The following is a 14,358-nucleotide window of genomic DNA, read 5'->3' on the forward strand; positions in this document are numbered from 1 at the left end:
CTAAAAAGATATATTAAATTTACAATTACAAGACACAAATTTTTAGATTTTTATGAATTTATAACTGTCTTGTTTTTTTTTCTTTTTTTTTTTTCTTTTACAAATAATATATTTATAATTTTTAACATGCTTTGAATTTCTTCGATCTTCTTTTACGTTCACGAATCACACCAAGCAGCGGATGTCTTGTTTTTAAATTACTTGGAAATTGCACACTGGTACTTTCTGTAGAAACTGGCTTTACTTCAGGTGCTCCAGATAATTTTCTTCTAACTGTTAAGAAACCAACTGGCTTGACGTTCACTGTACAGAAAGCATTAGTATTAATACATTTGTATAACAGAGAAACAAAATTTATCTCTCAGTAAAAATTTTTTTTACCAGTCTTATATTGTGGAGTACCCTTCTTAGAGTTAAAGATACATGTGACATGATGGTTTATATTCCGTGAAGCTATGCAATATCGCTCATCTTTAATTTTGAACTTTGCCTTATCATCAAAAACTATAGTTTGACCACAAAGCTCCTGTGGATTTATCTGTACATACACATATAATATTAAATTTTAAACATCAAGAAGAATCATAATATTTTATTGATTGCACTTACTAATCTAGGGATATCCATTATCCAAAACTCTTCACTATCAGATAAATCTTCCAAGTTAAATGTAGAGGATACATTCTCCTCATTTAGTGTCTCCTTTTGAGCTATATCTTCAAGCTAAAAAATAAATAAAATACAGATTTAAACTTTTTCATTACAAAAAACTTTTTTAGAGAAATTAATGTATTTTTTTAATGTGTGTATACCTACATCTTTTACAAATACCTATTTATAGAAACAAATATTTTAAATATGAATTAAATAATACAAGCAGTAAAAAAAAAACCCAAATTAAAATGAAAATAATTGTTCTACTTACAGTGCGTGGTCTGGACAAAATTCGAGTGGACTGTGACGACTCATTGAACTTTGTCTCGGTCGATCTGTTGATATCGCCGTTAATCTCCACGTCCTCGTCAGCCGTCGAATTTTCGTCAAACGATTTGTTGGGTTTTTTCAATATGCTCCTACGCGATTTAGCGGGACTCTTGGGTTTTTTAGACGGTTGTGCCTCCGTGTTTATCGTGATCGATTTCCGCTTGTGATTTGAAGACGGCATGTCCACAGCATCCTCCATCAACACCATCGATTTATTTAACTGAGTGTTGAGCTCAGTCACAGAGTCCTCGTTCCCAGAGTCCGTCATAACTTTTGTATATTTATTTTAAATCAGACGCGGTAACAGTTCGACGCGATCAACGTAGCGATCCTACTACCCGTTGTCAAGTTTGTCAACGCGCGTGGTGCACTTTTTTTTTCAGGTTATGGTTTATGGTGTGGACCCAGCGTTATGCTTTCCGACTCGTCATTGGTCGCAGCCAGTCACTCGCATAAATAACGACGTGATAAGTTTACTGTACTACTTCTATGCGCAGCTCGTAGTATACACTGAAAGACAGACACTATAGCATTTGCTTCGACGACGGCGGCTAGCGTACGTGACCTTGGTGTGGTGTGCGTCGTACACGTATGCTGCGATGATAGTAGTGGATCGCCTTTCCCCTCCAGTCTTCGGCGCCGGCGCACTACTGACTACGGCATACGTACATACTACACACGTGCTTCGTGTGAGATTCGGCCCACACCACGGCGAAGTCACACACGCTACCACCGTCGCCGAAGCACAAGCCATACTTGCCTCTCAGTGTACATGGCGCCAAAGTGACAATTTATGAACCATGTGGGAACGGACGTGCTACAAGATGCGCCTAATATCGTCGTGGAGGAATTCGGTAAGTGAAGGAACAAAGACGGTTACGTTGAGATTTGACCGCTACGGCAAATCGAAATAGTAATGAGTCATTGTCGTAAATTATTAAATATACATTTTTTATAACATAGGACCAAATACATATAACGTGCGCGCTTCGTAATATCTAGTATGATAATTATAAAATATATGTTAAGAATGCAATTAGATTTAATATCATAACATGCAATTTCAGTAGGGAAAGGTAATGTGAATTATACATAAATATATATTTTAGTGTTACCGAGTTTAATAAATGTATCTTACAATGTCAACTGTTTTTAATCTTAAAGCTTTGTACGGGCTCTTATCTAAACTTTTTTTTTTTTTTTTTTTCAAGTTACACCATTAAAATAAGGCATATTCTTATAAATTTTTAAACAAGAACAATAGGTTGTCCATTATGGATATATTAATTAAATATACACATACACTGGTCCCGATGTGTATGTATACAATTTATGTTAAGGTTTACGTTTCCAGAGACAACCAAAAGTTCTCGTATGTCGTTATAAAATCTAAAATCTAAAATCAAACGCAATCTTTGACATTTTTATCATATACATACGCATGTATTTAGGAAGTCTTAACTTAAAAATATATACTACATAAAAGGCCTGTTTAGTGGACACTCGGAAGTAAGCTTGCACAAAACCAAATTAGGACTGTATCACTTATATAACGTCACCGCTGAAATAAAATAATTTTATCATTTTGCGTAGATAATAATATACATTTAAGAAAAATACTCGGAATAATAAGTTAATATTATTGACATAGTATATTCTCGTATCTTTTAAAGATTAATAGAAAGTGAATAAAATTTGTTAATAATAGACTCAAGCATCTAAAAAAATTGTTTAAATGTAATTATACAATGATAAAATGTACATCAATTATCTGTACAAAGTACTTACGTACTTAGTATGCATGCATTTCTGCATAGTATTTTTGCAAATTGAATCCATACTGTATCATACAAGTAATGTACTATTAATTTTTAAATTCAAATATTCTGTAAATTTTTTAAAAATATATAGTACAATTATTTCTTCATAACTTGTAATGAGTACGTACGTGTTTGAAAGATAACTAAAAATAAATGCTTAAAAGAAATATATTTCCAAAATGCCTACTGCATAAATCTTCTCATATCTTATAAGTTTTTACAATTTCAAGAGATTAAACTTGTTTCACAATGGTCCTAATTAATGTTGTGTGCAAGCAACGAATATCGATAAAGATATCCACAAACCAGGCCGTAAAGTGCATTCTTGTGTGTTATTAACTGTGTAGATACATATATTTATCTCACTGTAATATTAACTTCTTTTATAATAAATAGCACAATAACATTAATGTTTCTTATTACACGTTGGTTCTTTGCTAAATACATGCACACATTGGAACATATCATCAAATATAGCAAGCGTTATCGTTTGTTGAGAATGTTGACAAAATTTCGAAGTTTCGAATGTGTTTCTGGCATTTGCGCTAACGTCTCTTCTAGCATATTCCTTAATTTCGCTAGATCTGGCATTTTTTCACACGATTCAATATTTAACAATTCTGTAAAAAATTGTTCCCAAGCAGCTTTCTTTGCGTACCTGAAATACAAAAATATACGCAGGATTAAAATATTTTATGAAATAATATGACTCTTTTCGGCTAATTATATATTAATTATTCATATACCTTGGTAATTTCGATGCAATGAACCAACGGCCGCCTACATTAGATACTCTCATATAATTGCCAAATAATAAACAATGACTGGTCGCCGCTAGACAATATAAATCAGTCTGATATGTCCATGGTCTTCCAGTTTGCATTTCAATACAAGTAAAGTCTTCCGTTTTTATAACTTGCGTAAATGTTGTATTTTCTGGCAACAGTTTCATATCTATGCTGCATCCAAAATCTATCAGCTGTATAGTTGGTCTCACATCTTGCGTAGGTCTGTTAAGAAATATATAAAGTAATTATTGCATTGTTTATCCGATAGAAAATGTGATTAGAGAAAAATATAATACAAACAATCGCATTAATAAAAAATTATCTGGCTTTATGTCCCCATGTATTATTTGGCATTTATGTAAGTACTCCACAATTTGAAGCATCTCAATTGTAAAGAAAATAGTTAAACTTTCCACTAGAGGTTTGCCAGTAGCAATTTTTATCTGATTTGTCACTGCTAATAATGTTCCATATTTAGAATATTCTGAAACTAGTACACTCCCATTATTAGCCACATATGCCATTGTCACATCCATAAAACCGCGTAACTAAAAGAACAAATATATATATTTAAATTACATTATAGAAAAATTGATTTACTTATATAACAACACATTATATTTGTATTATGCTGTACCATATGTGGATTTGTAAGACGTGCTTTTATTTCTCGTACAATATAATATTCCCAAACCCAAGCGGGTCTTTGCGTTTTAAGAGCTACAGTTTCGCCCGTTTGCACATTAATTGCTTTAAAAACTGTTCCATACATTCCTTTTCCAAGGCACTTTTCCAAATCATATGTTTCGGTGTCTACAGAATTGCAAGCGTAAATATTACATTAATGTAAAAAACAAAAGTTCAGAAATATACTTAAATAACAAAGCAGTGCAAATACTGACCGAGCGTAATAATAGAAGGCACAAATTTATTTAGGTTGGTATCTATTCTTTTATATCCGTCTGCATGCTGGGGTTGTGGAAATTTTATTTTTTTCAACAGGCCAGCTATTAAATTTTTATCAAATGGATTTAGATCTCTCGATGGGAGCTCAAAGCACTCTTCTTCCATTTGTTCCATAGGTTCATGCTCTTCACATTCCATAGTGTCAATTTTTTCTGCATTATCTTCTTCAAGTTTTAAATTTATGGATTTTCTTAAATCACAATTATTTTGTATCTCAGATGTGATTTGGTCTACATGTCGTTGTACTGTACGCGGACTTTGAGCGTGCATAGCTTGGATTTGCGCATATTGCTTCTGTTCGTAAAGTTGATTCACAGATAGCAGAGATTCATTTGATTCCTCTTCTACAACTATATATAATTGTAAAATTAAACAATTTTTATATATTTTAACAAAAAAAAAAAATTAATAAAAAAAAAATTTTTTTTAATAAAAATAAATAAAAAATAAAATAAAATATAAAATATATCTATATTATATGTTTAATAAAACTCTTGTACATACTTGTATCCACGGGTGGTTCTTTAAAAGGAATCATGTCTTCTCTTGTTAACGCAAAAGCCAATCCAGCCGTTTTAGTATAATTACCGCTTCCTGAACTACTTGATACATATTCTCGTGTAGTTTCCAATATTACACTTAATTTATCACCACCTTCAGCGTTAGGTGCTTCTGCAACTCTGTTCAATATAAATAAAAATTTAAACGTCTTATTATGTATTTAAAAAAAATTAAAAGCAGATTAATACATACGGTTGAACCGCAGTGTTCTGATTTGAAAATTGTGAGTCATCTTTTATTCTGTAAGTTGGCTTAAAATGATTAGTCATCGGTGTCGAGGTTGTTAACGGAGTATTAAAGGCTTCTGTAAAACATGTCTCGTTAGTTGAGAGAGGAGAAATACCCAAGCTTTCGTCAATGTAAAGATTATTTTCATCTGATTTGGGTATCATATTTTCTTCTAATGGACCATTATAATCCACAACAATAGCATTTTCTTTGTCTTCTGCGCTTTCAAGATATTTGATATCTTTACGATTCATTCCCGGTGATTTAATGTAGGGCAATTCAGGTGGCATTCTGTATGGTTTGCTCGTTTCAATATCAGGATCCGTATAAGGAGAGAAATGTTTTGGTGGCTCTATATTCTGTTGTAGCATAGAAGCTTCCATTGATGTAGGATACTGTTGATAGCCGATATCGTTGGGTAACATATTATTGTAAACGGGATGTTGCATATGTTGCATATGTTGGTGAACGGGTTGAGGATGAGGTTGCTGAGAATGTAAAATATGTGAATTATGCGGAGATTGATGGGGATGATTATGTGCTGACTGGTGATGATTATGTGGAGATACGTGGTGATTATGCGGGGACTGATGATGATGATGATTATGCGGAGATTGGTGGTGATGATTAAGGGGAGATTGATTATGATTATGGGGAGATTGGTGATGATTATGTGGAGATTGATGATGATGGATGTGTGGTTGGTGGTGTGGTACTATTTGACTGTGAGGCGATTGTAAATGTTGTGGATGAGAAAGGGATTGATGATGCACAGGGTGCATTTGCTGATGGGATGGCATTATTTGTTGCTGATGTTGTTGATGCTGCTGATGTTGATGCTCAGAATGGTGCTGCCGAGAATGTGGTTGTTGTACTTGATGCTCGTGATGTTGCTGTAATAAAAAAAAACAAATTGGCATTGCTTTAAATCATGTTTAAACGGAAGCATTTCACTGTTATTTAAATATTTTGTTACATCTAAATATATACACGCAAAATAAAAAAATCTGTTATTTATATATGTATAATAATATTTTTACCTGCATTTGATAATGATAACTGTTTTGCAAATTATGGTTTCCATAAACAATGTGTTGGTCCTGCCCAGAATAACTTTGATGCTGTGTATGATAACTTTGATGATTTTCTTGATCGTTATAAACCTGCATATTGTACCCTTGATGATGTTTGTTACTAGACATTGCGTGTTGCGTCATAGAGCTATCCATATGTATATCAAACGGTAACTTATTTCTTGAATCTATCATTCTGGGTGCAACAGGAGGACTACGAAAGCGTGAAGCAGTAGCGACTGCATCTGGAGATTGCCACAAACCTTGCACAACTGAAATAGCTTCTTTTGTATTTACAGTGAGACTCTGCCCGAGTAAATGTTCCTCGGTGTCTACGGCTAGAGAAGAAGTGTGATGCTGATGCATAAAGTTTGTCGACTGTAATTTTCGTTGCGAATTTAATTGTTCCTCTATTCGCTGCGCTTCGAGTCTTTCGGCTTCAATTCTCTCGGTTTCTAATCTTTCCAATTCTCTTTGTTCAGCTTCCTGTCGCTGAGTCTCTAAAACTCGATTCTCAATCTCATACTGCTGTCTTTGCATTTCTTGTTGCTCGGCTTGCAGTCGTTGTCTACTAATCTCAGCTTCTCTTCTTTGCTGATTAAGCTTTTGTTCTTCTATTTCTTGTAGATGATACATGTTTTCGAAATTATTAAGCTGAGATTGAGATTCTCTATCCGTCTCACGTAAACAAACCATTGACATTTCATGTTTATTTTCCAGAATTTGCACTCTTCTATATAAAATCAGATTATATAATTATTATATGTGACAGTGTACTAATAAATAATAATAAGAATAATAATTTTACACAATATATATACATCGAATTTTTGTTTTCAAATATTATAAAAGCACAATACCTTCCCAAATATAGCTGTGCTCTAATTTCTTCCATACTACGATCAGTATTTTCGGCATAAACTAATTCTTTGGGATAATGTGGTTTTTGTACAATATTTGGATCTATCGAATCTGCTACGTATACTGGCACTCTTAAACCGTCATATTTACTGCCATCGAAAAAAGGTACATGATTTGGAAATAATTTAATTTTATCCATGTCAGGGTCATCACTCTGATCTTCATGTACTAAGAAGAATAAGATAAAATAAAATAATAAATCTCTTTTCTGCAATAATCTTTTGCTTTAAATTGACATATCTTATTGTCGTTCTTACTTTTAAAGCCCGCTTTTACAGTGGGAGCTATTAATGGACCTCTCTTGCTTCCACTATTCCATGGTCCAGGTTTGATGGTATTCTCTTTATGCACTGCATCCTCTATGGGTACATGATCTAATATACTCGAAGTTTTCATTTCTGCAGGTATGTCATCCTAAATTACAAATTCATATTTTAGAACTTGTTTTAAACAATATTATAATTTTTATTTATATAAGTATCTTACTTGATATATTTGTATCTTAGAATTAGGTTTTGTATTCTGCATAGACATTGAAATTTGAGGTACTGTGCCAGGATAATAATCGCGTACGCGATGTCCTGTTCGTATGCTGCCGACTCTTTTGCCAGTTCTTATTGCCTTTAATGAACTAAAAGCTTGGCGTTGTTCATATAAAGAAATATCACTTCTTTCCTCGATACGTCCAAGTGTTTTACGCGCCACGGCAAATTGAAAATTTCTGTAAAAGGATAGTATTATATTTTTTATTACATAATAATCAACAAATTAATTAACTTTAAAATATTTTATCATATAAAAAACAATTCTTACTGATGAGCATGACTTATTTCTTCAAATGGTTCTGCACGAACGACTATTCCCATCATATAAACTTCATCAGCACGTTTATCATCTCCAATTTGCTCTAATTCAAAAGCCCATGCTCTGTACATGTCTGCTACTTTAGTTCCAATACCATTGCTGTGTAACAGCTGGTACAGCTCTAAAGGATTCTTTTGCATACTTATCTGAAAACCACAAGTTCTTTCTGTTAGTATAAATACATAACATACAACTGACTCATTGTAAAATAGTACATAAGATATTACTCACATAATTAATCCACAAACGTATATATCTTCGATCTTGATGATATCTTACATCCTTCTCAAATGTTGCTAAACATTGTTGTAAGAGTCTTCCAATGTGGGATTCATGACCACTTTTTGGATAACTTTGTTCCACCCAGAGAATGTACTCATACCAATTCTCTAAAGGGTCTTCACCTTCATAGTTCTTAATAGCATCCTCATACATTCTAAATAAAAATACATAATTATTAACTATATAAAAATATCAATAAACCTGCAATTTCTTACTGTTTCTCTTGTAACAACAAATGTTGTGCATCCACATCCTCCTGTGCCCTCAATGCTGTTCCCAATTGTGTAGCATTTCGTCCATACCTTAATGGCTGGATGTTCTCCTTACAAAGAGCAATCACGGTTGCCGGATCCATTTTTGACTCTGTTGCCTTTATCGCTCAGAGACTTCTTTATACACTGACAAAACAACAAAAAGTTCCACAATTAACGCAAACAGTACCAAAGAGTATTCAGCAGCATCCCAATCGATCATACGATTATAGACGTATAAAAATGTAAACATCCTTTACTCTAAAACTGTCATTAGAACACCGAGGGACAGGGGGGGCAGGATGCGCGGATACGTGGGGAATAGGGGACGATATTATCATTCTCTCGGCGGGACCGACGAGGCGTCGTCGGGCCCGCGACAACGATCACCGAGACTCGTGCAACGACCAACACTCGTCGACGTCGACGACGACGGGGGGGCTGCGGAGAATCAACCCGCGCTTTCAAACCCAAGCACGCGTGCACACCCTCGCTTACCGCAGCTTGGCATAACAGGCCCTGCGTTTCGTCGCCCGGGCCTTTAAATTCGAACAAAACTCTGCTCCGAAATCTCCAATAAGGACGCTATCGGACCGCGGATCAGGTTAGGTTCGCGCTTTAACGGCTCGGAACGTTAGCGGAAGAGACGAGAAAGGGGGAGGGGAGATCTCCGCCAACGGTTCTAACTGTCCTCAACTACAATGGTGCACTCGATGCGCCTCGCCTCTTCTCTCTCTCTCTCTCTCTTTCTCTCTCGTCTCACCGCGCCTCCTGCGGCGCGTCTCACGTCGCGTCGCCTCGCGCCGGCAAGTGGCGAGGTCTCGATCCGCGGATCGAGCCACCGATCAACGTGCAATCACGGGGGCAGCTAAGTCAGCCACCACCACCAGACGACGTACCGTCGTGCCTGTACCCGGAAAACACGCGAAATTTACCGATAACACCACGGGGGCCACCCTCGCATGATAATCCGCCGAGGACAAGTCTTCTGCGCGCTGCTCCTGTTCCTATAGTAACTCTGTTAGAGATCGTGCAGAAATTGGGTACGTTCAGTGGCTCTCAACCGTACCGAGCGGACCTCAACTGCGCCGTGCGTGAGATCGATCGCTTCCGCGATCGGTCGTTCGCGACGATACGCGAAACGTATATAATTTATGACGTTCGCTGCGACGGAAATCCCTTATTCATAACGCTTCAGTTGACCGGTTCTCGATTTCTCCATCGACTATTCGCGTCTCTGTCTTTTTATCTCTCGGCCTTTGTCCCCTCTCGCCGCGATTTAAATGACACATTTAAACGTAACCTCCAATACCGTTCCGACCCATTACATGGCGCATTCGGTGGGTAGGGCGGATGAGATTTTTGAATGACTGCCATTTTGAATGATTTGTAACGTGCCACTGGGGAAGAAGGACGAGCGGAGAGAGAGTGAATAAAAAATCCTCGCGCTTGCGCAACGTTTCTCGAAAAAAAAAAGTGCATCATTTGCAATTCGCGCATTAACAATCGCGAACGGAAAAAATAAAACAATAACGCGGAATGACAATCCAAATTAATCCGCGCACTTTGTCCTCACGACTCTCGCGAAGTTAATATCTCTCGAACGATATCTCGCTTTGTATTAAAAAAAAATTTTAAATTCAAATTGCGCTATTCTCACTTTGCATGCGAGATAAAATAATTATATACGTAAGTCTGTTAAATAGAAAATAATAGATACTTATAGGGAAACAAATTTAGGTCGTCATATACTTGTTATTTTTCGCTATTTAATTCTGTCTTTTTTTTTTTTAATCTCAGATTCGATGCCTTTATCGAAAAATTCTCAAAACGATGTCGCAAATCTAGACGGTTTACACGAAGAATTCCAATTTGCGAGTCATGCATGAGGTACAACGGAAGATGCTTTCCACGCTATTGTATTATAAAAGACTCGTGAAAGGACTAACGAGAATTTTGCTGCGAAAAAATTCGCGCTACGTGATGAGCTGCATCTTCTTGGAATATCTGCACCGTAGATTTCAAAGAATGTCCAATCTAAATCACGAATGGATCGTATTGCCGGATACGGCTTTGAGACGTATATTAGACGACCCAAAGATTACGGATACGTGGAATGAATATGTTGATTGTGATTCCTGTGCAGTAGCAAGTACACAGCTCTCGGAGAACTCCACTTCGAGCTGCGCTTGGGTCAATGTATGCTCGATAGCTTCCCTAATGAAATATAAACTAATGATTACATTTGTCCCGGATGTCAATGAGAACACTATTTTAATCTCTGAGACGACAGAACGCAATTTGCAAAACGCTCTTCGCTGCGAAAAGTTGGAGACCTCATGTTTCATACGTAAGTATTTGTGGCTTATCGGATTTTCAATTTTAATTTTAAATTGTTCACATTTTTTTTACTTAATTAAGTAAATTTAATAAAAAGATATTTTTTTAAATTAAACCTGTAACACTGTAAATATATAATTAATGTTAAGTAATTGGATAATGATAATGTATAATTAATGATTTACACGATTTGTTTTTAGTACCATTGGAAGACAACATTATTGAATTTGCAACCGAAGCAAGAATATCCTTAATCGCCAATCAATACGATTACGCGACTGAAACGTTGGACGTCATGTTGCAAAATTACTTTTTGTATCCCCGATTTTTGCACGTGAACGATATGTTCAAAATCGACATGAAAGAATACGCTGAGAGTCAATTTTACTCATCTGGCCCGTCGGTAAACTACACGGCGTATTTTATAGTTAAAACGTTAAAAGTGAATCGAAACGGGTGTAAAATTAGCGTTAACAATTGCTACGTTGTACGTGGAGAGTCAACGCTTATTCAGGAAGCGCAAGTTCACGATTATATTCCTCGGGGACGTGTTTACTCGTTTCCCAACAGTGCACTTTTACGACGAAACGAAGATGCACGAAAATTGCTTAATTACAATTATCCATCAGCTCTAGCAGAACCTATGAAACATTTGGAATTTTGCATTACGCCATTTTTAAAAAAAGGTAAGCGACAATCTTTGCGTCCACTTATAGATTAGTAATATTTGAATACTATAATTGCTGTCGATATGTTCCTTATTTTTTTTGTTATTGTGTGATTCTTACAGACATCCAATTGAACGTGAGACCAGTGTTTCTTGTGAAAGGGCCACGGGGTTCCGGTAAACATGAATTGGTTCGAGCAATATCTAAAAGAATGGGATTAAACTTTCTCGACATTGACTTTGCAGAGGTGCAAACTTTAACGTCAGCGCAGACCGAAGCTAAGCTTCGCAAAGTGTTAAAAAATGCGGAACGATGCGTGCCCTGTGTATTATATTTAAATAATATTCAAGTATGTTAAAAAGATAAAACATTATTTTTAATTATATTGATTTTCAATTATAAGTTATAATGTTATTTTCGCAGGTATTCGGTAAAACTGCCGAAGGGCAAAAAGATGAAAGGATTATATCCGCTTTTACAGCAGAAGTTACTTCGCTGTACAGCAAACATCGAGAATTTCCTCTGATTATAATAGCTTCGTCGGATGAGACTGACGTACCCGCAGAACTACAACGAATATTTATTGAGACGATTTATGTGAAGCATTTAAATCAAAGTACACGAGCAGAATTAATATCTTGGTTGCTGTTTAATAGGAATCTAATGACTGCCGCTGATTTATCAAAAGTGGCTAATTTCTGCTCAGATTTTAAATTCGCCGATCTGTTAGCGTTATTATTGCACGCAGCAAAATTTCGATGCAAATTAACGTCGTATGATAAGAAATGCACGCTTACACTGGAACATGAAGATTTCGATCGTGCTTATGGTACAATTATCTCATAATTAATTTTAGTAAGGTCAAAAGCGGCTCTTATTTATGTATTTTCGTTTCATGCGGATTTTATAACACAGCTATATTTTCAGAATATATGCAGTCCATGTATTCTGATAGTAAAGGTGCTCCACGCGTGCCGAAAGTTCATTGGAAGGATATAGGCGGTTTAGCAGAGTTGAAACGCGAGATTACTCGCAGAATTCAGTTGCCTTTATTGAACGCCTTCGGTTTTGGACAATCTGGTCTATTATTATACGGCCCGCCTGGTACCGGGAAGACTCTTCTCGCTAAAGCCGTAGCAACGGAATATAAAATGCACTTTTTATCGATTAAAGGTCCAGAAGTCTTAAATATGTATGTCGGTCAGAGCGAAAAGAACGTAAGACAAAGTACGTTACTTGTAAAAATTATAAAAAAGCTATTATACAAGCTTGTAAGAAAAAATTATTTGCTTTAATCAAATTGCAAAATAACGAGTAATTTTAATTCATCTTACAGTTTTCGAGCGCGCGCGCTCCGCAGCCCCTTGTATCGTCTTTTTCGATGAGCTGGACTCGCTGGCACCAAATCGAGGCAGAAGCGGAGACAGCGGCGGCGTAATGGACCGCGTGGTTTCCCAGTTACTGGCCGAGATGGACGGTCTTGAGGAATCTGGCAGCATATTTATTATAGGAGCTACGAACAGGCCCGATCTCATAGATCCTGCTTTACTTCGACCAGGGAGATTCGATAAAATGCTTTACGTCGGTATTCATTCCGATCGAGTGTCTAAACTTAGCGTGCTGGAAGCGCAGACACGTAAATTCGAATTCCGAGAAAACGGACGGGAATTGGAACAGGTCGTAGATCGATTACCGAAAAACGTTACCGGTGCAGACTTATATTCTGTCTCGTCCAACGCGTGGCTCAACGCTGTACGCGAGATGCTTGCAAAACATCAAGAAAATGAACGAATCAATAAGGATTATCTTGTGGAAGAAAATAATGCGGGAATTAAAAACAATGTTATTGTAGAATTAAGTCATTTCTCAGATGCTATCTGCAATTTAGTACCATCAGTTACCGACGAGGAAATAAAAAGGTATAATAAGATGCGGGTAGAATTATCATAGTCATAATTTCAGAATCGTTTTTTAAGATAATATACGAAGTATATTTCTAGTTCTCAGGGTTTGTTCATATTTTAAATGGCAAATAATTAAGTAACTAATCAAATTAATGATTAGGATCGATAGAGACGTGTTTGCAGCTTTTTATTTTATATAAAAACATGTATATATTAGTAAAAAATCGCATTCCATCCAAAAATAGATTTATTTTTATCTTCCTAACTTCTCGAATTTTTTAAATGTTGAGTATAATTGAAATTGTCACGTGTAAGACTTTTTATGAAAAAAAAACTTGGATATTATAATTTTTAACAGATTTTTAAATTATACTAATTAATTTTTTCTTTCTCTTCTAAAGTTTTTTAATTTTATGTTACTAGTCGCAAAATTTTTTTTCGTAGTTCGTAATTGTGTCTCTTGAACCAGCAACCCGTCGTCGATCATAGGTTACTTAATTGTAATTATTAAATAAAAATTATAATTAATTAATGCCCCCAATTATAATAACGCGCACGAATTAGGACCTTTCAAAAAATAGCGCACGCGAAGCGTGAGCATGGTTTGTTCTCGTATTACAAATATCTTAAATAAATACTTGCATCCAATTGATAAATTTTTTCAGATCTAAAAATATTAATTAGATGCAAGAGTTCATTGAGTGCTCA

General features: G+C 35.7%; 2 protein-coding genes across 5 annotated transcripts; one reads left to right on the plus strand and one right to left on the minus strand.

Moving 5' to 3' along the window:
- Window positions 1–1,574: 1,574 nt before the first annotated feature.
- Window positions 1,575–14,341, plus strand: Pex6 (peroxin 6). 3 transcript variants are annotated; one of them, XM_070664104.1, is made up of 7 exons: window positions 1,575–1,838; window positions 10,539–11,088; window positions 11,279–11,764; window positions 11,869–12,095; window positions 12,170–12,575; window positions 12,674–12,973; window positions 13,083–14,341. In XM_070664104.1, exons 2-7 carry the CDS (start codon window positions 10,620–10,622, stop codon window positions 13,694–13,696), a joined length of 2,502 nt encoding a protein of 833 aa, XP_070520205.1. In that variant the 5' UTR covers window positions 1,575–1,838; window positions 10,539–10,619; the 3' UTR covers window positions 13,697–14,341. The 3 variants fall into 3 exon arrangements, with proteins under 3 accessions (XP_070520205.1, XP_070520204.1, XP_070520206.1); XM_070664103.1 differs by lacking the exon at window positions 1,575–1,838 and adding an exon at window positions 9,652–9,781; XM_070664105.1 differs by lacking the exon at window positions 1,575–1,838 and adding an exon at window positions 9,889–10,427.
- Window positions 2,957–9,795, minus strand: LOC139106958 (uncharacterized). Of its 2 annotated transcripts, none has more exons than XM_070664099.1 (15): window positions 9,674–9,795; window positions 8,703–8,885; window positions 8,437–8,641; window positions 8,155–8,351; window positions 7,828–8,062; window positions 7,599–7,755; window positions 7,281–7,509; window positions 6,388–7,153; window positions 5,312–6,240; window positions 5,063–5,238; window positions 4,495–4,908; window positions 4,230–4,405; window positions 3,893–4,140; window positions 3,551–3,814; window positions 2,957–3,462 (listed from the first exon to the last, which is right to left on the minus strand). In XM_070664099.1, exons 2-15 carry the CDS (start codon window positions 8,840–8,842, stop codon window positions 3,288–3,290), a joined length of 4,311 nt encoding a protein of 1,436 aa, XP_070520200.1. In that variant the 5' UTR covers window positions 8,843–8,885; window positions 9,674–9,795; the 3' UTR covers window positions 2,957–3,287. The 2 variants fall into 2 exon arrangements, with proteins under 2 accessions (XP_070520200.1, XP_070520199.1); XM_070664098.1 differs by lacking the exon at window positions 9,674–9,795 and adding an exon at window positions 9,237–9,443.
- Window positions 14,342–14,358: the final 17 nt, after the last annotated feature.

This window comes from Cardiocondyla obscurior, linkage group LG12 (genome assembly GCF_019399895.1).
Source record: "Cardiocondyla obscurior isolate alpha-2009 linkage group LG12, Cobs3.1, whole genome shotgun sequence".
In the NCBI taxonomy this organism is placed as follows: domain Eukaryota; kingdom Metazoa; phylum Arthropoda; class Insecta; order Hymenoptera; family Formicidae; genus Cardiocondyla; species Cardiocondyla obscurior.

Coding starts and splice junctions, on each gene's coding strand:
- Pex6 (XM_070664104.1), top strand. CDS start 10,620: ATGCATGAGGTACAACGGAAGATGCTTTCCACGCTATTGTATTATAAA. Junction 12,096..12,169: donor TATATTTAAATAATATTCAA/GTATGTTAAAAA, acceptor TTATTTTCGCAG/GTATTCGGTAAAACTGCCGA. Junction 12,576..12,673: donor AGATTTCGATCGTGCTTATG/GTACAATTATCT, acceptor CTATATTTTCAG/AATATATGCAGTCCATGTAT.
- LOC139106958 (XM_070664099.1), bottom strand. CDS start 8,842: ATGGATCCGGCAACCGTGATTGCTCTTTGTAAGGAGAACATCCAGCCA. Junction 8,642..8,702: donor TTGTTGTTACAAGAGAAACA/GTAAGAAATTGC, acceptor ATTTTTATTTAG/AATGTATGAGGATGCTATTA. Junction 4,141..4,229: donor GTCTTACAAATCCACATATG/GTACAGCATAAT, acceptor TTGTTCTTTTAG/TTACGCGGTTTTATGGATGT.